The 23,221-nt window shown below is 42.2% G+C and overlaps 1 protein-coding gene across 1 annotated transcript in view; it reads right to left on the bottom strand.

Annotated features, from left to right (window-relative positions):
- Positions 1-5,642: 5,642 nt before the first annotated feature.
- Positions 5,643-23,221, bottom strand: part of LOC121534939 (collagen alpha-5(IV) chain) — a 69,124-nt gene continuing 51,545 nt past the window's right edge. Inside the window, exons 33-52 of the mRNA XM_041841571.2 lie at positions 21,384-21,470; positions 21,026-21,160; positions 20,629-20,727; positions 14,228-14,323; positions 13,925-14,064; positions 13,601-13,727; positions 13,417-13,497; positions 13,186-13,284; positions 13,024-13,071; positions 12,654-12,827; positions 12,075-12,205; positions 11,852-11,924; positions 10,959-11,033; positions 10,589-10,714; positions 10,244-10,339; positions 9,940-10,149; positions 8,994-9,171; positions 8,702-8,816; positions 7,884-8,056; positions 5,643-7,259 (exon numbers count right to left, since the gene is read on the bottom strand). Coding sequence (XP_041697505.1) covers positions 7,178-7,259; positions 7,884-8,056; positions 8,702-8,816; positions 8,994-9,171; positions 9,940-10,149; positions 10,244-10,339; positions 10,589-10,714; positions 10,959-11,033; positions 11,852-11,924; positions 12,075-12,205; positions 12,654-12,827; positions 13,024-13,071; positions 13,186-13,284; positions 13,417-13,497; positions 13,601-13,727; positions 13,925-14,064; positions 14,228-14,323; positions 20,629-20,727; positions 21,026-21,160; positions 21,384-21,470 — 2,345 coding nt within the window. The 3' untranslated portion in view covers positions 5,643-7,177. The remainder of the gene's footprint in view (positions 7,260-7,883; positions 8,057-8,701; positions 8,817-8,993; positions 9,172-9,939; positions 10,150-10,243; positions 10,340-10,588; positions 10,715-10,958; positions 11,034-11,851; positions 11,925-12,074; positions 12,206-12,653; positions 12,828-13,023; positions 13,072-13,185; positions 13,285-13,416; positions 13,498-13,600; positions 13,728-13,924; positions 14,065-14,227; positions 14,324-20,628; positions 20,728-21,025; positions 21,161-21,383; positions 21,471-23,221) is intronic.

Here is a 23,221-nt window from a genome sequence, read left to right as displayed (position 1 = left end):
CAAATGGAGAAACTCTGAAACTCTCAACCTCTACACGAGGTGAAGAAGGAGACAATGCACTAGACCTTATCATTTCAGTCTGCAGCTGGCATGTATAGTCGTCTAGAGGACTTTCACTAAAGATACGAAGTGGGAAGGACAATCCCTCTCAGACAACCACATGTACATCTGAAGTATTCATTCTAACCAGCACTATGACCAGAAACTCTCCCAAGGACATTGGGATCTCTGGTGGGCAAACCAGAGTCCTACATCATCAACTCGACTATCGAGGACAGCTACACGTAAATACATGTTGCATTTCTAATCCGAATGAGCGTTATTAGGGTGCATAATTATTATGATTACTGTGAGCAGTCTCCAAAGTAACCACGATAGTTTGAATCTCTGTCTCTCCCTTCCACTCTGACCCTCCTTCTACCCAAGCAGTCATGCGATTGTTAGTCCAGTCCACTAGGGACCTGTTTTAATTTTATTACGTTAGTAATCAATAACCTATGTCTGTTTGTATTGTGTTATTATTTAGTTAGTTAGTAAATAAATAATTAAGCCAATTTGTGTATTGCTGATTCATCAATAAGGTTAAGGTTCTTGCAGGTTCAAGGATTATGCGACGTTCAGAATGAGACTGATAAGAGGTAATTATTTGATAAGTGACTGTTATCGATATATAACATATCTTCTAAGAGTTTAATTTGGGAGATGGTAACTCGTTAAACAACATCTTCCGTGGTGCCCCAAATTCCTAATGAGTTAAGTGTTACATGATTAATTTAATCGAGTGACAATTAAACATATTTAGGTGATTCGATGAATAACAGTCATACATTAAAGTAAGTCACGTCACGACAAGGTGGAACACTGACAGTTTTGTAGCTACAATGAGTCTTACAGAGGTGTATGATTCCTCAAGAGCCTCTTTCAACTACAATGTTAGCTGCTCGACAGCCCGTTGGTTTAAACATTCAGGGACCTTACTGCCACTGGGACAAAGGATCATTTGGCCCAATTTCTTTTGTGCCTTGTTACCCTGTAACGTCGCCTCGAGGGGAGTAGCTCAAACTCCTGGTTAAGAGGATATCTGGGGTCCATCAGTACCTTGTGGGCTTTTGTGAAGGCTCTTAAATCATAAATGACCTCCAGACCTTACTAGCAGAGCTAACATTTTTTCTTAACATATTTCTCTGAGAGACATTAGCATTTCCGAACCAGCAAATGATACAATATGTTAAGATACTTTCAATGAATGACTTGTAAAACAGTGACAATAGACCACGATCAACATTAAAAGAGCTTAGTTTCCTTAAAAAGTACATCTGCTTAGTACACTTTTCCCATTGTAGCTTGTGGTCAAGTACAACCCCCAGGTATTTATACTCCTCCACTACAGTATTGTCGCTTAACAACAGTCGGTGGGGAAGGTGTTACATTTCTCCTCAAATCGATGTGCATCTTAGTGCTAAAAAAAAAAAAACACCAGAGTGAGAGTCTTCACACCATGTTAAAAAGTTATCCAAGACTGGCCCGTGCTCCTCCTCATCACCCTGGAGTAGACTGACCAGTGCTGTGTTGTCTGCAAACTTTACCAGGAGTCTTTAAAGTCATTAGTGTACAAGATGTACAACAGCGGAGAAAGCACACAGCCTTTAGGAGATCCCACGCTAGTGGTGCGCTTGCACTGTCCTATCTTGACCTGCTGTGTCCTATTGCTAAGGATATCAAGGATCCACAGCACCAGGCCTCCATCCAATGAGAAATTGTCTATTAGTCTCTGGGCCAAGGTGGAGGGCTGGATTGTATTAAAAGCAGAGGAGAAATCAACAAATAAGACCTTAGCATGACATTTAGCTCCCTCTATGTGTTTGTAGATAAGGTTCAGTAGCATGAGGATGGCATCATCAACCCCACTACCAGTCATATAGGCAAACTGAAGGGGATCAAGATTCTGCTGGGTAGAGTGCAGGATGTGGTTTTTGACAGTCTTCTCAATGCACTTCATAACCAGGGACATTAAAGCTACCGGCCTGTAATCATTTGGTAGAGATGGTTGTGTTGATTTGGTGATGGGTACTATAGTAGAGCTTTTCCATAGCATAGGTTTTTGTTGCTGATCCAAAGAGGATTGAAAAATAAAATAGAAAATATCCGCCAGTTGCTCTGCACAGTGTTTTTAAACATGACCACAGATGTTGTCTGGGCCTGGGCTTTTGTAGGCAATGCATCGTTTTCAGTGGTGTGAAGTACTTAAGTAAAAATACTTCTAAGTACTACTTAAGTAGTATACTTTTGGTATATGTACTTTACTATTTAGATTTTTGACAACTTTTACTTCACTACATTCCAAAATAAAATAATGTACTTTTTACTTCATACATTTTCCCTGACACCCAAAAGTACATGTTACATTTTGAAGGATTACCTAGGACAGGAAAATGGTCTAATTCACACACTTATTAAGAGAACATCTCTGGTCATCCCTACTTCCTCTGATCTGGTGGACTCACTAAACACAAATGCTTCATTTATAAATGATGTCTTAAGTGTTGGAGTGTGCCCCTGGCTATCCGTAAATTAAAAAAAACAAGAAAATGGTGCCGTCTGGTTTGCTTAATATAAGGAATTTGAAATGATTTATACTTTTACTTTTGATACTTAAGTATATTTTAGAAATTACATTTACTTTTGATACTTAAGTATATTTAAAACCAAATACTTTGACTTTTAATCAAGTAGAATTTTGGGTGACTTTCACTTTTACTTCAGTCATTTTCTATTAAGGTATCTTTGCTATTACTCAAGTATGACAATTTGGTACTTTTCCTACCACTGATCGTTTTATGGCATCTGACTGATTAACAACAATTTATCTGTCATCTCCAGTGGAGCTTTAACATGATGGACCCCAGACAGGAGGGTCATCTGCCTCAAACCTTGAGAATAACACATTCAAGTCATTTGTCATGTTAAGTCCCTCTCCACCTCCAAGGGCAGCACTGACTTTCCCTTTGCCCTTGTGGGGGCACTTGCCATGGTTTTAATTCCCTGCCAGGCAGCTCTATAATTGCCTGATGAGTCTTTTCACCCTGAGTTTGTATGCATCATCTATCTGGATCTGTCTTTTAACCTCTCTCTGTATGTCTTTCATTGCCTGTGGATTTCCCTCTGCATGTACTAACTTTCTTATTTGGCACTGCTTTCAGTTTCTTAGATACCCATGGTTTATTATTAGGGAATATTTTGCTGGTCTTGGTGGGCACTACTAAATCCACACAAAAGTTGATATATACTGAACAAAAATATAAACGCAACATGCAATAATTTCAAAATGTGTATTGAGTTACAGTTTATATAAGGAAATCAGTCAACTGAAATAAATAAATTAGGACCTAATCTATGGATTTCACGACTGGGCAGGGAAGCAGCCATGGGTCGGCCTGGTAGGGTATAGGCCCACCCATTAGGAAGCTAGGCCCAGCCAATCAGAATTTGTTTTTCCCCACAAAAGGGCTTTATAACAGACAGAAATACTCCTCAGTTCCATCAGCTGTCCGGGTGGCTGGTCTTAGACGATACCGCAGGTGAAGAAGCCAGATGTGGAGGTCCTGAGCTGGCGTGGCTACACGTGGTCTGCGGTTGAGGCTGGTTGGACGTACTGCCAAATTCTCTAAAATGACGTAGAGAAATGGTAGAGAAATGAACATTAAATGATCTGGCAACAGCTCGGGTGGACATTCCTGCAGTCAGCATGCCAATTGCACGCTCCCTCAAAACTTGAGACATCTGTTGCATGGTGTTGTGACAAAACTGCACATTTTACAGTGCCCTTTTATTGTCCCCAGCACAAGGTGCACCTGTGTAATGATCATGCTGTTTAATTAGCTTCTTGATATGCCACACCTGTCAGGTGGATGGATTATCTTGGCAAAGGAGAAATGCTCACTAACAGGGAAGTTAACAAATTTGTGCACAACATTTGAGAGAGATAAGCTTTTCGTGGGTATGGAACATTTCTGGGATCTTTTATTTCAGTTCATGAAACATGGGACCAACACTTTACATGTTGTGTTTATATTTTTGTTCAGTATAGCTTGAAACATCTGTCAATTTATATCAGCAGAGGTCTCCTCAAAAACATCCCACATTGTACAGTCAAAACAACCCTGTAAATGGGTGATGCTGTCCTCGTTCCAAACATGCACAGTTTTTAACAGATTTCTCAAGAAGTCTTTGGTAAATTGTGTGTAGATACATGACATTATGCTCCGAGCTTCCCAGCAGGGGGCTTTGTAGTGGCAGAGTATGCATTCGGTATAGTTCCATAGCAAAGGTCTAGTGATTTAATTTTTTGTCGTTTGGCATTTGACATACTGATGGTACGTGCATAAAGTATTGATACTGAGCAACTGATAAAGTCCCTGAGGATTAGTTTGGGAGCGTAAAAAAAATATATATATATATTTGAAGCTTTGGCTGTGTTTGCTTTAGAATGTATGTAATAAAGCAATTGTACACGAGAGGGCATGTTAAACAAGTTTTTTAGCATGTCTGTTCTGCGGTCATAGTACAGTACGAGGCGGAGCAGAGTACCGTAGATCAGCACAGTCGGGCTAAAAAAGTTGTTTTGCACAACCTCGACTTAACAATTGCTTTTCTACAACAGGTTACCAATTAAATAAACGTTATTTTGATGTATTCATAGGCTACTAATTTCATCCCTCAATGAAAACATAGGCCTAGTCCCGACATCTATAGTTGCAAAACAATTGTGGGAACTCACAGGGCAGGTAAATGGGGGTTGTAGGGACACCGACAGCAGTTCAACGTCTGGTCCCTGATAAGTAAACAGACCCCACCACCGTGATGTTTCCCACTAGTAGCAGGGTCTCGATCCTGTTTGATCATAGTGAAACCAGCTGGCTCCACTTCGCTGTTAGTCACCCGATCATCCAGCCAGTGATTGCAAGGATGTAGGTGTCCCCGGTCCTCATGCAGGTAGCGCAGGTTAGCCGTCAGCTCGTCCGCGTTTCCCCTTAAGGATTGGGCAAGGGAAGTTTATTCCTCATCGCTTTCAATCTCCGCCGGATCCCCCCGTATTTCCCTTGCTTGCATTTGAAAGTTGTCTTGTGATTCGCTTTCAGGAAGTCTGGAATTAAATCCACCACTGGGCTTTCCAGCGCGTTGGAATTATATTGTAGCAGGAACTCTCTACGATAGTACTGGATACCCCTGCCCGCAGCGTTTCCATAGCTGAGTCCATTTGTGCTTGCAAATATACTTAAAAGTATTAGGATCAGTCCATTGCTCCACAATTTAATTGCCATGATTAAACACTGACGATCAAGTACAGTTGATAAAATGTAGCAGTGTTGCTTCCGTCCCTCTCCTCGCCCCTACCTGGGCTTGAACCAGGGACCCTCTGCACACATTGACAACAGTCACCCTCGAAGCACCGTTACCCGTCGCTCCACAAAAGCCACAGCCCTCGCAGAGCAGGGGAAACAACTACTTCAAGGTCTCAGAGCGAGTGACGTCACCGATTGAAACGCTACTAGTGCGCACCGCTAACTAGCTAGCCATTTCACACCGGTTACAAAAACATCACATGAAAACAAACAAAAAGATGCCAAACGCAAACTGCGGGTTAGTTAACACTTTATTACTATATTAAATAATCAATGTTATTATTATTAGAATATGTAATATGCATAAATATTCAATAACTTTTTTTGTTGCAGTGTACAAACTTAACATGAAGAGGAATTACATTTACTCTAACCGGTGGCCAAAAATAACTACCTGAAAGCCACACCTCAAATAAGCCACGCCTTCAATGTTCTGATATGCTGCCACCTCTACAATGTTATTAAAAATTAAAAAAAATGGAACCCCTCCATCACGAAAGGGTTCCGGTTTGAAAATGTACACAGGGGTTCCTCAAAGACCCTTTTCAGACAGGTTCCTCGAGGAACCTTTTTGAATTGGAAAGAACCCCAAAAAGGTTATTCCAGGCACCTTTACTTCTAAGAGTGTATAGCCTCAAAACATGGCTAAAACTATAATTTTGATATCAATAATGCATCCACAGCTCTGTGTATTATTTTGAGAGTGGTGACATTTCTCCAGGCTCATCCCTCAGCTTTTTACCAAAACAGAGGCGGGGTGACCACTTTGTTATAGTTTCAATTAAGGACTCTAGCTTTAATGACATACTGTATTTATGTCAGTCTGAATTACATATTTTATGTCAGTGTTGTGAAGTTAGTATATTTCCTGTGTTATTAACCACACCAATCAAGCTACTGTCTGAAGACACTCAGAGGTAATGAGTAGTCTCTCTGGTTAGCCATGTATGTTGAATTGGGTACCAGACATGGGTTAAAGTAGTATTAGACATTTTCCAAACACTTGATTGAGCTTGCCTGGTAAAATGGACCCGATGGAATAGTCCCAAAAGTGCAAACCCTGCCATCTGGCAGTCCAGGCAGGCTCTAACACTCACAGCCAATGCTATTTGAACCAAGGTATGTTGGACACCACGTGGTGACCTGTGGTGGTAGTGCATTACCCTGCACACAGCCTCAGTCAGTGCAAAATGAACCGTTACTTTGATGGGATTTTAACAATGATGGGACAATAATCATATTGTAATGTCTATATAATGGGGTGTTCTTTCAGACAAATATTCTAATGCGCTAACCACACAATTCCTTAGAAACATGGCTGATGGCTTAAGGACAAGGTGATCACGGACAAAAACAATTAAAACCGTTCCACATCCGTACTCTCCATGACCCAGAGTGAGGACCACTGGGTAGCACTTTATTTTACGGTACAGAAAATAACAAGGTATTTGCTAAGACATTTTATGGTGAATTCACATGAATTACGTATGCATTACTTGTTTGAGATTCATTAAAACAAGCACTACTAAGCACCATTCAATACCAGATAGTTACCAATTGTGGTGAATTCTTGAATAAAATACCAGAAAGTACCTGTTAGCAAATACATTTCATGTTAAATACCATGTAAATACCAGTGGAAACAGTACCATAAAATAAAGTGCTACCGACCACTGACCTACACTACCTGTCACATCCCCATAGGCCAGTCAATCTCCTTAGCCCCTCCTCCCAATGGTAATTTCCCCAACTCTTATTCCGGCCCCTGGCACTGTTCAATAGGGTTTCCTGCAGACGCGGCAGCGACTGATGACATTCTCTAGAAGACGTCCCTTCACAGTCTGTGGCACAGGCTTACTGCAGGGGAGGGGCACAAAGAAGAGGAGTTTAGTGTGGTGTATAGGTAAGGCCAGACAGAATGACCTAAACCACCCTAGAAATGATTAGATTAATACTGAACACTGTCACAAAACATAAATAACTACAGTTATCTTGATAAAAGATAATGCTGTACAGGTATTGAAAAGAAAACATCCCCGTATGTGGCCATAAATATTGATAAGTAAAATCAAATCAAGCTTTATTATACAGTACATTTCAGACATGGAATGCAACACAGTCTGCTTCACGGGAAAAAACAAATAAAAACGGATAAAAAAAATGAACGACTAAAAAGCACCCTACCGAAAAGCAAAGCTAACAAAAAGAGCACTCAAAATAAAGCTTGATTTGAACAGTTTAGTATTGTATACAGTGATGTAGTGGTAAAAAAAAATAGGTGGGTAAACGCTAATCACCGTTTGCGGTGAATAAAGTAACGCTCCATATATGTTCTATGCATTTTTCCACAATAGGTGGGTAAACGATCATGCAAAATCTAAAAATATATGCATAAACTGCGTTTACTTGCGTTTACCCTCCACTACACCACTGATAGTATAGTATAAACACTGAATCGATCTCTGATGTGATGATTCTAACCTGAACATGCGATTGGGGTCGAGCGAGGCCAGCCAGTAGCTGTAGGAGTCAGGGAAGTAGTTGCAGGTTCCCCGGCCGTGGCACTCGATGAAGGGGACCTGGCGGAAGTGTTCCAGACATGAGCCTGGAGAGACTAGGGGCTGCCCCGACCCCTCAGCACCCGCACCCGTTTGCTGGGAAGAAGAGAGAGGGGGGCGCAATGGGGTATGGAAAGGAGGAGAGGAGTATAGAAAACAAGCAGAGGTGAGGAGAAAGAGGAAAGAGATGACAAAATGAAGGGCAGGATGGGGCAGAAGAAGTGACGGGGAGAGAAGTATAGAGAAGGTAAAGGAGAGTAAGTTAGACTGAGTTTTGAATTATGTCACAATGGAGTATGCTACATTATGCTCCTACTATGATGTTTCATTTGCATCATTATCATTCATATCATTATCATCATCATCATCATCATCATTCAACCCCAAATCCAGATGTGCAAAGCTGATAGAGACATGCCCAAGACGACTCAAAGCTGTAATCGCCGCCAAAGGTGCTTCTACAAAGTATTGACTCAGGGGTGTGAATACTTATGTAAATGTATATTTCTGTATTTCATTTTCAATAAATATACAAACATTTCTAAAAACATGATTTTACTTCGTCATTATGGGGTATTGTGTGTAGATGGGTGAGAGAACAAATCTATTTAATCTGTTTTGAATTCAGGCTGTCACACAACAAAATGTTGAATAAGTCAAGTGGTATGAATACTTTCTGAAGGCACTGTAAGTACAGACATTAAACAGTATATCGATAGAATACAGGGAGCAGGTTGTTACCATGACAAAGGAGTATCCAGTCCAGAGGGATTCCCAGTCACGAGGACAGTCTGGGGTCTTGGTGGTCTGGCTGTGGATGGCGATGGCATTGGAGCTGCCCTCACACACTGAACACCTAAATCACACGCCACCAACAAGTGTAGCATATAGTGTCATTTCAGTGCAACATGTCAAAATGTGTTCCAAAATAAAGAGTGCAGACTGTAGAGGCCCTGTATTTTTTAGACTGCAAGTATGTGTGTGTGTGTGTGTGTGTGTGTGTGTCTGTGTCCCTCCTCCCAGGACTGTGTACCTGCTGATGTAGCTCCCTATCTCGTCTCCTCTGATCAGGTCCATGCTGCGCGGCATGGACTTCTCCGTTGACAGCCAATAGGAGTAGTCATTGCGGGCGGCGTAGCGACAGGTGTTGTCCGTGTCACAGAACAGGAAGGGCATGGTGGAGAAACGAGGTAGGCAGCTGCCCATGGAGCCTGGGGGGGACAGTGGTGAGGTCATCAAAGAGAGACAATGTCAAATTAACAGCAAAAGTAAGAGTGCCGAGCTAACATCACAATTTTAGGACCTCATTTGCTCAATCCCAAATCGACCTGTACCCTCTAGGTAGATCTGAGATGATTGGATACATTAGGTATTAACCAAAATGTTATTAGCTCCACATTGCCTTTTGATATGCTTTGTAAGAATTTCACCATATTGCACCTATTCATGGGTTGCATGTTCAAAAGGAGGCAATTCATTAGCAGGAAAACCTTTTGTCATCCTTTGGATATCATCAGACTGACTTTAAATGTAGTATAACCTTAGATAGTTAGCTAAGATTGAGGGGAGGACACCGGATTATAGCTAGCTAATGTCAGCATTGCTAGCCATTTTTGACAAACTTTGCTAGCTAATGACAACATTGCCATCTGTCTAAAGTACATTTGATGACATGATAATGCCGTTTCCTACTAAATATTTGACTACTTTAGCAAAGTCATTGTATTTCCAGGCACTACAGTGTAATTTAGACTAAACAGTTGTTAGCCTCCATCCAGAATGACTGGGCTTATCACAAGTTTAGAGCACCACTATTGTGCCGGTAGAGCACAGCTTGAGAACGTTCAGAACAATGGCATGACGTCGCCCAAATGACAGAGGTGCAACCTATGAATACAACCGCTCTGCGTTTGGTGACTTTGTGTTGAGCAGTGTGTGTGTGCCTCATTACTATTAATGTGTGACTCCATGCTGTTTACCTAGGTCTTGTCCGTGGGCTCTCTCATTGCCATTAATGAAGAGCAGAGAGTATCCGGAGTAGATGAGGGTGGTGCCTCTGGGGCAGTCAGGCACTCTGATCGTCTGGCTGTGTCGGGCCAGCAGGAAACTGTCAGCCAGACCTGCCGTGCTGGAGCCCCACGGGCCACGAGAACCCTTCTGACCCGGAGGCCCCTGGTAGCCCACCGGCCCTGCCCAAGCAAAAACACTTAGATAAAATACATGTTTTCCAACGGTTCGCCTCATGTTCAACAAGATCACTGGCAAACACATTTATATAAATACCTGTCTGTCCCTGTGATCCCTTGTCTCCCTTGCGCCCGGGGAAGCCAGGCAGGCCTGGAGGGCTGTGTCCGTACTGACCCTTAGGGCCTGTGGGGCCTGGCAGTGAGAGGGGCAACTTGATTTTGGTAAGCAATTTAGTTAGCCAAAGCTAAAGTAGGAGCTAATGAGACCATTTGTGCCAATGTTAGCCTGTGGTGCCCGTAGCTAAGACATGGCATAGGTTGCATTCACTCCTTCCCCATAGACTACTTCATTAGTTAGAAAGAATATGACATTTGGTTGAAGTGAATCATGGTTGGCCTGGCCATGTGGCTTGTAGTTGCAGATGATAAAAGGATACTGAACCTGCAAATCCTGGCCGTCCTGGCGGCCCACTTGGACCTGGAAATCCTTGGTTCCCGGGGTGACCTGGAGGGCCTGGATCCCCTTGATGGTGTCTCACTTGTCCAGACACGTCAAGCCCTGGACGACCTGTAGATGTGCATGAAAAAACCTTTGATTTGTTTTGACTAACTACTTAAGAATAAATTGTGCTAAAGATACTGTTTAGAGTTAGGATGCTTTGGTAAATTGAATATTGACCCAATGGTTTTCAGTGTTGAATGTTGAGTTTTGAATTTTCAGTGTTAAATGTTGAGTTGTCAGTGTTTAATGTTGAGTTGTCAGTGTTTAATGTTGAGTTGTCAGAGTTTAATGTTGAGTGTTAAATATTGACCTGGTGGTCCTGGCTGGCCTTTGGCTCCATTTGGTCCTTTGGGGCCGGGGTTATAACTAGGATCACCCGTCTCTCCTAAAACACCACAGTTCATCAAGAGACACTGAATCACCAACTGCACCACACACACACACGGTTGGGTAGGTTACTTTCTAATTGTAATACTTTACAGTTACTAGTACCTGTCCAAAATTGTAATCAGTAACGTAACTTTTGGATTACCCAAACTCAGTAATGTAATCTAATTACTTTTGGATTACTTTCCCCTTTAGAGGCATTAGACCAGGGCTGCCCAACCCTCTTCCTGGATATCTACCGTCCTGTGGGTTTTCAGTCCAACCCTAATTTAACACACCTGATTCTACTTATTAGCTGCTCAACAAGACCTTAACTAGCTGAATCAGATACGCTAAATTAGGGTTGGACTGAACACCTTCAGGACAGTAGATCTCCAGGAAGAGGGTTGAGCAGACCCTGCATTAGAAGAATGCAAAAATGATCCATCAAACGCATTTGGTGTCATCATAGTGGTCTCAGACTTGTGGTCAGACTCGCTCAAGTGAAACAAACCAAACACATTTTGTACACACACACACACACACACACACACACACACACACACACACACACCATCTAGCATGTCAAAGAAAATCTAGGGATGACGTTTTGATGGCTACAACACACGGCACACATTAATAGGCACAGGAGTTTTTTCCAGAGCATGTGAATTTACCAGGGAAAAGTCTTTGCCCTAGAACTAGAACCAGAACCCAGAGTTCTTCATGGTCAGGATAAACTCTTGGCTGCACTCAATACTATGGTGTAATGACAATTTAGTTTTTGTAAATAAAAAATGACAATGCAGAGGATTGTTGTTGATGCAATAAGATTACCGGGGAATCCTTGGGGTCCAGGGTGACCTGGTTCACCTATTGGTCCCGGAGGTCCAGGGATAGCTCTTGGTCCCTATGGGGTAGAAAGCAATTCAAGCAATAACTCAGACTTTAAATTATACACAGAATTACTTAGAACATCTATATTTTCCAGCGTTTAAGAGATGTTCCAAAACATAAGCAACATTTAGTTGGTCTTGTACTCTTCAGTGGAGTGACTCACCCATGGCCCTGGAATCCCTGGGTCCCCTCTGGGCCCGTCGAAGCCTCTGCCCCCTGGAGCGCCTGGGTCTCCCCTGTCCCCTTTATGTTCATAGCCTCCAGACCCTGACTGGCCCCGTGGGCCCCGGTGTCCTGCAGACAGAAAGACCCATTTCAGTCAGAGGCATGTTTTGATAGAGTAGCATTCAGGGCCGTTGTGAATAAGGGAGAGGTTGAGTTAGAGTCAGAGATAAGAGTTTGACTTACTAAGTCATAACTATTGAGTTTGTTAGTCAGAAGGAATAAGAGTTTGAATGAGTGAGTTAAAACTAGCCAATAGTGTGAGTGAATCTGGGATAGTTGTTCATAATGAGTCCAAGCCTAGTCCTTGACTAAGAAGCACTTTATTCTCTATACTGTCCAGATGTAGGTTTAATCTGTGTCTGGGAAACCACCTATAGAGTCAAGGATAGAGATTGAATTTGATTCAAGGGTAGAGTTTGTGTCAGCACTAACTGCTACAGTTTCAGTTAGATTCAGGTATAGAGCTAATCAGTGACAGAGTTGGTGTCCAAAGCCACAAAGAACAGTGAGTCCTCACCAGGGCTTCCAGGTCTGCCATGAGGACCAGTTTCTCCTTTCAGCCCGTTGAGACAAACAGCACCACGCCCTGGCTCACCACGAGGACCTTGGGGTCCTTCGACGCCCCGGTCTCCTGTAAGCCCTGGGGGTCCAAAAACAGTGGGGCCAGGAAAACCCACATCTCCCATTGGACCTATAGGGAAACAGAAAACAATTTTAGCCAATTAGACCAATTTTAGCCATGAACGGAGCCAATAGTAACTTAAATCAAGTTTATTACAGAACCAATTCGAATTAATAATATAGGTTTAGCCAATAACAAATCCAAATGTTGAGCTAGTGGTACATGTCTGAAGGTATAGGAATGATGTCATCAATCTGAGACTCACCTGGTTGTCCATTCTCTCCACGTAGGCCAGGAGTCGACCCCACAATCACTAGAGAGAGCACCAGAAGATATATTATATCCACAAAATGTTAAATTATTACATATGCATGGGGCAAGAAGTATTGATTTAAACACAACGCAAGTAGAAGTCAAGGTGTCTTACGTGTCTCTCCCTTCTGACCAGCAGGTCCAGGAATGCCATCATGACCTTGGTTACCTTTAGCACCACAGGGACCAGGAGGGCCAGGTAACCCTGGTTGTCCTATGAAAGAGTACATGGTCAGACACTCCAACAACATATACACACACACGTCATAGAGACATAAAAACATACACATACTGTATTTTCATTGATATACAGTATTTCTTGAATAAACCTTAGTGATGTTCTGACCTGGAGCTCCATATGACGGAGTGGGTCCTGGGAGGCCTGGAGGACCATCGGTACCTGGTGGCCCTGCAGGACCTTGGGGTCCTGGATCACAGAGAAGAAACAAAAAGAAAGAAAGACTAAGAAAATTACAAGCATCATCATCCTCATGATCATCTATCATAATTAGTATTTCAGTAGTAGTAACCATGATGTCCATAATGTCCTGGGTCTCCTTTGGCTCCAGTGGGACCTTGGGAGCCTGGACGACCTGCGTAAGCAGGAGAGCCTTTCTCTCCCTTAGAACCATGTCTGCTCCACACTGCTGGCTCGCCCTAAAGAGAAGGAGAGAGAGAGAGAGAGAGAGAGCGAGAGAGAGAGAGCGAGAGCGAGAGAGAGAATAGTGTTATCAGAGCCAGGTAACAGTCACATTGGTGTTTAAATGGTGTCTGTAGTTATACAGTATTGTGTTGCACCTTGGCAGTGATTTCAATAGCTGGTAATAGACTGTGGTTCTGTTTGTTGAACACACCTTCTGTCCAGGTGGTCCTAGGCGGCCTGGTTGAGCATAACTGGCCTCTCCTTTAGTTCCTTTAGGCCCGTATGGACCGGGTCTACCGTCTTGTCCCGGGCCTCCGTGGTAACCTGGAACTCCCTTTATTCCATGGGGACCTAAGATATCACATCCACACAACTCAATAAGAACAGTAAGAACATAATCAATTGGATTTTAATTTGTTTGAACCATTTTCAGTATGATATCATAAGTTGGTATGCCATGCATACAAGAATACTTTTTGTTGTGATTGTGTGTGTGTGAGTGTGTGTGTGTTACCTGGTAAACCCATGATCCCAATATCTCCCCAGGGTCCAGATGGGCCTGGTCCTCCTACTGAATATAGGTCATCGGCTCCACGATCACCTGGGGGACCTAACATCACGTCATTAGTTTGCTTGCTGAAAGGCAACTCTAGCAATCTGACATACTCTTGTTATAAATCATACTAAAACAGTCACTACTATTACTACTGTAGTCACTACCAATTAAATTACTACTGCAGTCATTACCACTTCCACTGCATGTTGTTTTACCCCACTACCATTTATTTCACAAGTATAAATATTCAAAGACAAGCAAGCACACACATTTTATTTAGGAAAATGTCCTATTCCATTTTCTACTGGTCAACTTAAGAGAAAGGTAATAATGGGTTATGTGCACACTGCACAGTCATCATTCAGGAAGTAAGGACACAGGTGTGTTGTGTCACTGGGTTTGTTCAGCCTATCCTCTACCTCCACAGGGCTGGGAATCTGCCCTGTATCAATGGTCCCTAATAGCCAATGGGTGGTAGGGTTTCTGCAGGGCCGACTCCTAACATTGGAGTTGCTAGAAAGAATAAAAAGTGCATAATCTATAGGAAGGTTGTGATTGTATTTAACATATGATTTCGTTAAATCACCTTATCAGGTTTGAATATGATTTATTATGCGTTTTGTTATCATCAATATGTTTTACCACTGGTATCAGCAGTGTGATTTTCTCGTCTTAAGTCATTCTTAAGATTATTAAGATTATTTTAAATTATTCTCTTTTGTTTTTACCCCTGAAATGTATCCGGTTAAGCTCGGTTAATGTATTTTATGGTCCCCTTGGTTTCATTAGCATATAGTATAGCTGAACTCTGTGTGAACTCTTGTTGATGGTTCTGACTTCTGCAAATCAGGTTCCGGACAATTACCACTCCCACTTTATCCTTGATCGATAGAGTGACTACCACCTTGATTGATAGCGTGCTGCTCCTTATGCTGAGTCTACATACAGGAGGTTGAGTGTGTGTCTGTAATGCTGAACTTTGCTTCACCTATGGGCACCGCTGTACTGTTGATTATGTTATAAATATTTGTAATTTAGCGCTGTGTTTTTTTATTTATTACATTGTGTGAACAAGCGTGTGCATTGTCGATCTTGGCCACCTGCCATATTGTTTGCCAAAGAGGATCACAATAAAATAAGACTTTATCGTGTTTTTACCGTCAATAATATTTAATGTATGCAATGTTGTCTCTGACTGGAGCAGCCTACTACTTTTAATGATCAAATCAATCAATCAATCAAATCTAAAATGATGCCCAGGCTCCACACGTGTGTCCTTACTTCATCCTACAAACAGCTTATCATACGGATCATAGGCACGCAAACGTAGAAGATTGATTGTGCAATGTACACATAACTCATTACCTTTGTCCTCAGTTGAGCCAATAGAAATTAACCTCTACTGTATACTGTAGGTCTGGTGACATCATTGAGAGCAGAGCATGTGAGCGGAGTTGAGCGGTTGGAAATCCTGCTCATCACTCATGGAGCAGTGCTCCGGTGCTCCATGTCCTTTCCTAATCTCTGCTAAAAACCGCTCCTCCCTCACAGGAAAAGAAACTCCCGCTCCAAATTTGCCCCATTCATTAAAATCACATTTTAACCAACACCCATCTACAGTGGGGGAAAAAAGTATTTAGTCAGCCACCAATTGTGCAAGTTCTCCCACTTAAAAAGATGAGAGAGGCCTGTAATTTTCATCATAGGTACACGTCAACTATGACAGACAAAATGAGAAAAAGAAATCCAGAAAATCACATTGTAGGATTTTTTATGAATTTATTTGCAAATTATGGTGGAAAATAAGTATTTGGTCAATAACAAAAGTTTCTCAATACTTTGTTATATACCCTTTGTTGGCAATGACACAGGTCAAATGTTTTCTGTAAGTCTTCACAAGATTTTCACACACTGTTGCTGGTATTTTGGCCCATTCCTCCATGTAGATCTCCTCTAGAGCAGTGATGTTTTGGGGCTGTCGTTGGGCAACACGGATTTCAACTCCCTCCAAAGATTTTCTATGGGGTTGAGATCTGGAGACTGGCTAGGCCACTCCAGGACCTTGAAATGCTTCTTACGAAGCCACTCCTTCGTTGCCCGGGCGGTGTGTTTGGGATCATTGTCATGCTGAAAGACCCAGCCACGTTTCATCTTCAATGCCCTTGCTGATGGAAGGAGGTTTTTACTCAAAATCTCACGATACATGGCCCCATTCATTCTTTCCCTTTACACGGATCAGTCGTCCTGGTCCCTTTGCAGAAAAACAGCCCCAAAGCATGATGTTTCCACCCCCCATGCTTCACAGTAGGTATGGTGTTCTTTGGATGCAACTCAGCATTCTTTGTCCTCCAAACACGACAAGTTGAGTTTTTACCAAAAATTTCTATTTTGGTTTCATCTGACCATATGACATTCTCCCAATCCTCTTCTGGATCATCCAAATGCACTCTAGCAAACTTCAGACGGGCCTGGACATGTACTGGCTTAAGCAGGGGGACACGTCTGGCACTGCAGGATTTGAGTCCCTGGCGGCGTAGTGTGTTACTGATGGTAGGCTTTGTTACTTTGGTCCCAGCTCTCTGCAGGTCATTCACTAGGTCCCCCCGTTTGGATCATTTTGATCCCACGGGGTGAGATCTTGCGTGGAGCCCCAGATCGAGGGAGAATATCAGTGGTCTTGTATGTCTTCCATTTCCTAATAATTGCTCCCACAGTTGATTTCTTCAAACCAAGCTGCTTACCTATTGCAGATTCAGTCTTCCCAGCCTGGTGCAGGTCTACAATTTTGTTTCTGGTGTCCTTTGACAGCTCTTTGGTCTTGGCCATAGTGGAGTTTGGAATGTGACTGTTTGAGGTTGTGGACAGGTGTCTTTTATACTGATAACAAGTTCAAACAGGTGCCATTAATACAGGTAACGAGTGGAGGACAGAGGAGCCTCTTAAAGAAGAAGTTACAGGTCTGTGAGAGCCAGAAATCTTGCTTGTTTGTAGGTGACCAAATACTTATTTTCCACCATAATTTGCAAATAAATTCATAAAAAATCCTACAATGTGATTTTCTGGATTTATTTTTCTCAATTTGTCTGTCATAGTTGACGTGTACCTATGATGAAAATTACAGGCCTCTCTCATCTTTTTAAGTGGGAGAACTTGCACAATTGGTGGCTGACTAAATACTTTTTTTCCCCACTGTATTTTTGTGACTACCTGGACCTACCAATTGGTTTTTAAGTATTTAAACCAAACCATTTTGAATGAAAAGTATTTGAATAAACATGAAAAGGTGAATGTAGGAAGCGAACATCATTTCAAATAGGCTACATGTCCTATTAAACAGCATATAAACACTCTAAATAGGTCAGGAGCCAGATGGAGACTAAGAAGGGAAGAAAATGAATTATTTAGGCTATATTATTTAAATTTGTTCAAGGCTACAGCCTACAAAGAAATACATTGTGAAGCATTTGCGAGTGCAACACAATAGGCTGGTAGGGACATAAAGGGCTCAGCATTTAAACAACATTTTGTTGTATTAAATCAGTGTAGTCTATACATTGTGCATATAGGCTGTGACTTACTTAGAATTAAATACAAATTAAATGAAAAATGACTTATTAGTGCCTTTGAATTCATTTTTAGAAACACGAGTTTGGCCAGTCTGTGGCTTCAGGCTCATGGGGATAATAGACACCCTTTGGCCATTCTTGCCAACTGAGATTTATTCCTGATTATTTTTTACATTTACATTTACATTTTAGTCATTTAGCAGACGCACTTATCCAGAGCGACTTACAGTTAGTGATTACATTTTTTTTTTTATACTGGCCCCCTGTGGGAATCGAACCCACAACCCTGGCGTTGCAAACGCCATGCTCTATCAACTGAGCTACATCCCTGCCGGCCATTCCCTCCCCTACCCTGGACGACGCTGGGCCAATTGTGCGCCGCCCATGAGTCTCCCGGTCGCGGCCGGCTGCGACAGAGCCTGGATTCGAACCAGGATCTCTAGTGGCACAGTTAGCACTGCGATGCAGTGCCTTAGACCACTGCGCCACTCAGGAGATTCAGGAGATTATTATTTGACCATGCTTGTCACTTATGAACATTTTTGAACATCTTGGCATGGTTCTGTTATAATCTCCACCCGGCACAGCCAGAAGAGGACTGGCCACCCCTCATAGCCTGGTTCCTCTCTAGGTTTCTTCCTAGGCTTTCGCCTTTCTAGGGAGTTTTTCCTAGCCACCGTGCTTCTACACCTGCATTACTAGCTGTTTGGGGTTTTAGGCTGGGTTTCTGTACAGCACTTCGAGATATTAGCTGATGTAAGAAGGGCTATATAAAATAAAATTGATTGATTGATTGATTGCCAGGCTGGGCAGAGATATTATTGTTTTTTTAGGCCAAAATAATCAAATCGAAACGGAAAGCTCCTTGAACGTGGGAATATGCCAGGCCTATTGGGCCAAAAATAAATTATGGCCTATTGTATAGGTAATAGAACGAAAATTAACGAAACGTTTAAGAGATCTGATTTTTTGTTTATAAATACTTTGCTACAATGACAGTTATCTACCCACCTCATTCCTTTCTTTTAGCATGTGCACATAGTAAGTACACCATCAAGTGTCTTTTCAGATTCCACAATGATTCTTTAGTTTTGGACACTACATCACCACACTCCATCTCTTGCTCTTAGTCCTCATCTTTCTAAGTCACCTTGATTTAGCACCTGTGTGTTTTATCATAAAGAAAATATTTAGCGAACTCCATGACAGTAGCTAAAGCAAAAGGCTATAGCAGCACACAAGTAGACTACAAATGCATGCTGGGGCGGGCATGCCCTGAGCTGGTGAAGTGAGCGCTCCTGGAGCGGGCGAGAAGGCCGACACTCCAGCCTTTGGGAATCTCACTCCAGTCAAATTGGGCAGGCTCCGCTCCTCACTCCGCTCCTCGCTCCACTCCAGCTCCACTCACATGCTCGGATTGACAGAGAATAGTTGAACTCAACTTCCTCATTATATTTTAGCATTGTGTGATTTTTCTCTTGTTTAATCATTGTTAAGATTGTTAACATGGCCAAGCTCATTTTAAAATGATAATTTTTCTTATTTGAAACCCAACCCAGTATCACAGACTACTGTGAAATAGACACAAATTGCTTATTGGAAATTCGTGACAGGCACACAAAAAAGTTTATTTTCATAAGCAGTACAAGATTTTGTATACAGTAAATTTCAAAATCACAGATAATGAGTAGGTTACTTAAGACAGAAACGATAGGAGAGAGGTTGGTTGGGGAGGATGGGTGGGCGTATAACACGAACGTCTTGCAACCCAAAGGTTGCATGTTCAAATCTCATCACGAACAATTTTAGCTAATTAGCAACTACTTACTACTTTTTAGCTACTTTGCAACTACTTAGCATGTTCGCTAACCCTTCCCCTAACCTTAACCCTATAACTACTTAGCTAGCATATTACCTAACCCTAAATCCTAACCCCTAAACCTAACCCTAACCTCTAGCCTAGCAAACGTTAGCCACCTAGCTAGCCTAGCTAATGTTAGCCACAACAAATTGGAATTTGTGCAATGTACACGAATGCGTTACGAAGAAAGAAAATCGTGTTATACACATGAAATGCTTTGTGATGAAAGTCGTGTAATACACACAAAAAATGACTTTTTCGTGTGCCTGTCACAAATTTGGAATAAGTAATTTGTGTCTATTTCACAATAAGCTGTGATAGTGTGTTGTTGAAACCTGTGAAATCAGACAAGTTAAGTTCCATTTGTGTATTTGATGGTTCCCTTGCGTTTATCCTACTTTAATAAATCCGGTTAAATAATACAATCTGTGTGAACTCTTGTTGATCTTTCTGACATTTGCAAATCAGGTCATGGACAATTAACACCATCATCCGGGGATGATCTCTTTATTTTGAAAGTTACATATCTTGAAAACTTGATTGCTGACAAGCAAAACAACAAGTCAACAATGGACTATTGAAACAAATACCAAAATATAGCTATTGAGTGGAGATTTCCTTTAAGTACACAGGTGTGATGTAGAGAACTTTGGATAGCAATATCCTGTCAACATCCCCAATATGAGCGTGTTTTGCATGCCATGTCCACATCATCCCAAAGTGTCTGAAATTGATTGTCAAACTGAATAAAGATGATTTGGATATGACTGGACATGATCATATTTAGTATCGGCCATGCTGATATCGTGGATATTGACTTGCATTATTTTTGTTAGTATTTGGAAACAGTGGCCACTACTATTACCAGAACTACCATCACTACTGCAGTCAGTACCACAAAGCAGGACTTTCCTTTTCGCACGCACACACACCTCTAGGTCCATGTTTTCCTGGGTCACCATCCCTCCCATCAATGCCTTTTGGACCAGAATATCCAGGGTCTCCTCTAACACCAGGAAAACCAAGCATACCTATTGTACAACAGATAATCCACATTAAATGACCATATTACTCACAATATTTGATTACATATTTTGGTCCGTGATTCAAACGGGACCTGTCATAGCATTTTTTTGCACAGTATCCTTATGCATTTGCACTCTGACAACTGGAAACATCTGCACACTGTACATGTGAGCTGAGTATACCTCGTAGTAGTATCTTTTTACACAACCTTGTTTCCATTTGACCACGAGTAATAAGATCTTCTGCGTAAATACTCCATTGTGGGTTTGATTGAATTGATCGCAGAGTCTCTATGGTGCTCACCAGGCTGTCCAGGGTCCCCTGGGAACCCATATAAGTCTGTGATAGGTCCTGGGCTAGGAGGACCTGGGATTCCGTTGTCCCCCACAGGGCCTGGTACACCTCTATGGCCTTTATCCCCTTCACGGCCATCCGACCCTGCCCAGAAACACACAGAATAATAATCCTTATACTGTATATCAGTATCATCACCACCTTTATGTTTTACAGTATATTTGTACTTGTGAGTGTGTGCGCACGTCTGTGTGTGTGTTTGCAAGTCCAAGTGTGCGCGCGAGTGTGTGTTTGCCAGTCCAAGTGTGTGTGTGTGTGTGCGCACGCCCGTGTGCGTACGCGTCTGTACATATGTGTGACCTCTGACCTCTGGGGCCGGGTGGTCCTCCAGATCCAGGGGGTCCGTCAAGGCCAGGTCCAGATCTTCCATCCAGCCCAGGGTCACCTCGAGGACCTGTAGTAGTTAACATACACTGCATCAACTACTGTAGTAGTAAAAAATACATTACCCAGGTCCCTGTGAAGTATTAGACTAACTCAATGTAATGACACCGGAGCACATTCAATTTAATCAAACTTTATTTGTGACTGGTTACAGAATCCTATGCGTTTGACACTAGTTCCTACTTCACAGGAGGGCGGTTTGATTTAAAAAAAATGCTTTTTTGGGGTATGATATTTATGCTTCTAACTTTCTCACTCATCATTCACAATTCATTCATGATTATCCTTAATCATGGTAGCATCCATATTAATGTAGAAGTGTTTAGAAACATATTATATTCTTATTTACAATAAAAGTGACTCCAAAATTACACAAATTATTTACCGTTCATTTCTATTGGGCACAACATAATCTGAAACAACCAAAACAAACTACAAATTAATCCAACAAGTTTGTAGAGTCACAAGCTTGATGTAATCATTGCGTGCTAGGAATATGGGACCAAATAATAAACATGTGACTACTTTAATACACTATAAGTGAATTTGACACCTTCAAATGGGGGTACTAGATATATTTTAAAAAATCATTTCTAAAAAAGTAAAACCAATATGTATCAAAATACCCAAATGAAAAGGTGACATTCTGTACTGTCGCCTCATACACTGAACAAAAATATTAACGCAACATGTAAATTGTTGGTCCCATGTTTCATGAGCTGAAATAAAATATCCCAGAAATATTCCATATGCACAAAAAGCTTATTTCTCTCAAATGTTGTGCACAAATCTGTTTACATCACTGTTAGTGACCATTTCTCCTTTGCCAAGATAATCCATCCACCTGACAGGTGTGGTATATCAAGAAGCTGATTAAACAGCATGATCATTACACAGGTGCACCTTGTGCTGGGGACAATACAAGGCCACTCTAAAATGTGCAGTTTTGTCACACAACACAATGCCACAGATGTCTCAAGTTTTCAGGGAGCATGCAATTGGCATGCTGACTGCAGGAATGTCCACCAGAGCTGTTACCAGAAAATGTAATGTTTATTTCACTAGCGTAAGCTGCCTCCAACGTAGTTTTAGAGAATGTGGCAGTACGTCCAACCGGCCTCACAACCACACAACACGTGTAACCATGCCAGCCCAGGACCTCCACATCCAGCTTCGTCTGAGACCAGCCACCCGGACAGCTGATGAAACTGGGTTTGCACAACCAAAGAATTTCTGCACAAACTGTCGGAAACCGGCTCATCTGCATTCTCGTCGTCCTGACTAGGGTCTTGACTGGACTGCAGTTCTGTGTCGTAACCGACTTCAGTGGCAAATGCTCACCTTCGAGGGCCGCTGGCACACTGGAGAAGTGTGCTCTTCACGGATGAATACCGGTTTCAACTGTACCGGGCAGATGGCAGACAGCGTGTGTGGCGTCTTGTGGGTGAGTGGTTTGCTGATGCCAACGTTGTGAACAGAGTGCCCCATGGTGGCGGTGGGGTTATGGTACGGACAGGCATAAGCTACAGACAGCGAACACAATTGCATTTTATTGATGGCAATTTGAATGCACAGAGATTGCGTGACGAGATCCTGAGGCCCATTGTCGTGCCATTCACCCGCAACCATCACCTCATGTTTCAGCATGATAATGCACAGCCCCATGTCGCAAGGATCTGTACACATTTCCTGGAAGCTGAAAATGTCCCAGTTCCATGGCCTGCATACTCACCAGACATGTCACCCATTGAGCATGCTTAG

The sequence above is a fragment of the Coregonus clupeaformis genome, chromosome 21 (genome assembly GCF_020615455.1).
Source record: "Coregonus clupeaformis isolate EN_2021a chromosome 21, ASM2061545v1, whole genome shotgun sequence".
Classification (NCBI taxonomy): Eukaryota; Metazoa; Chordata; class Actinopteri; order Salmoniformes; family Salmonidae; genus Coregonus; species Coregonus clupeaformis.
This window is presented reverse-complemented; position numbering and strand designations above follow the sequence as displayed.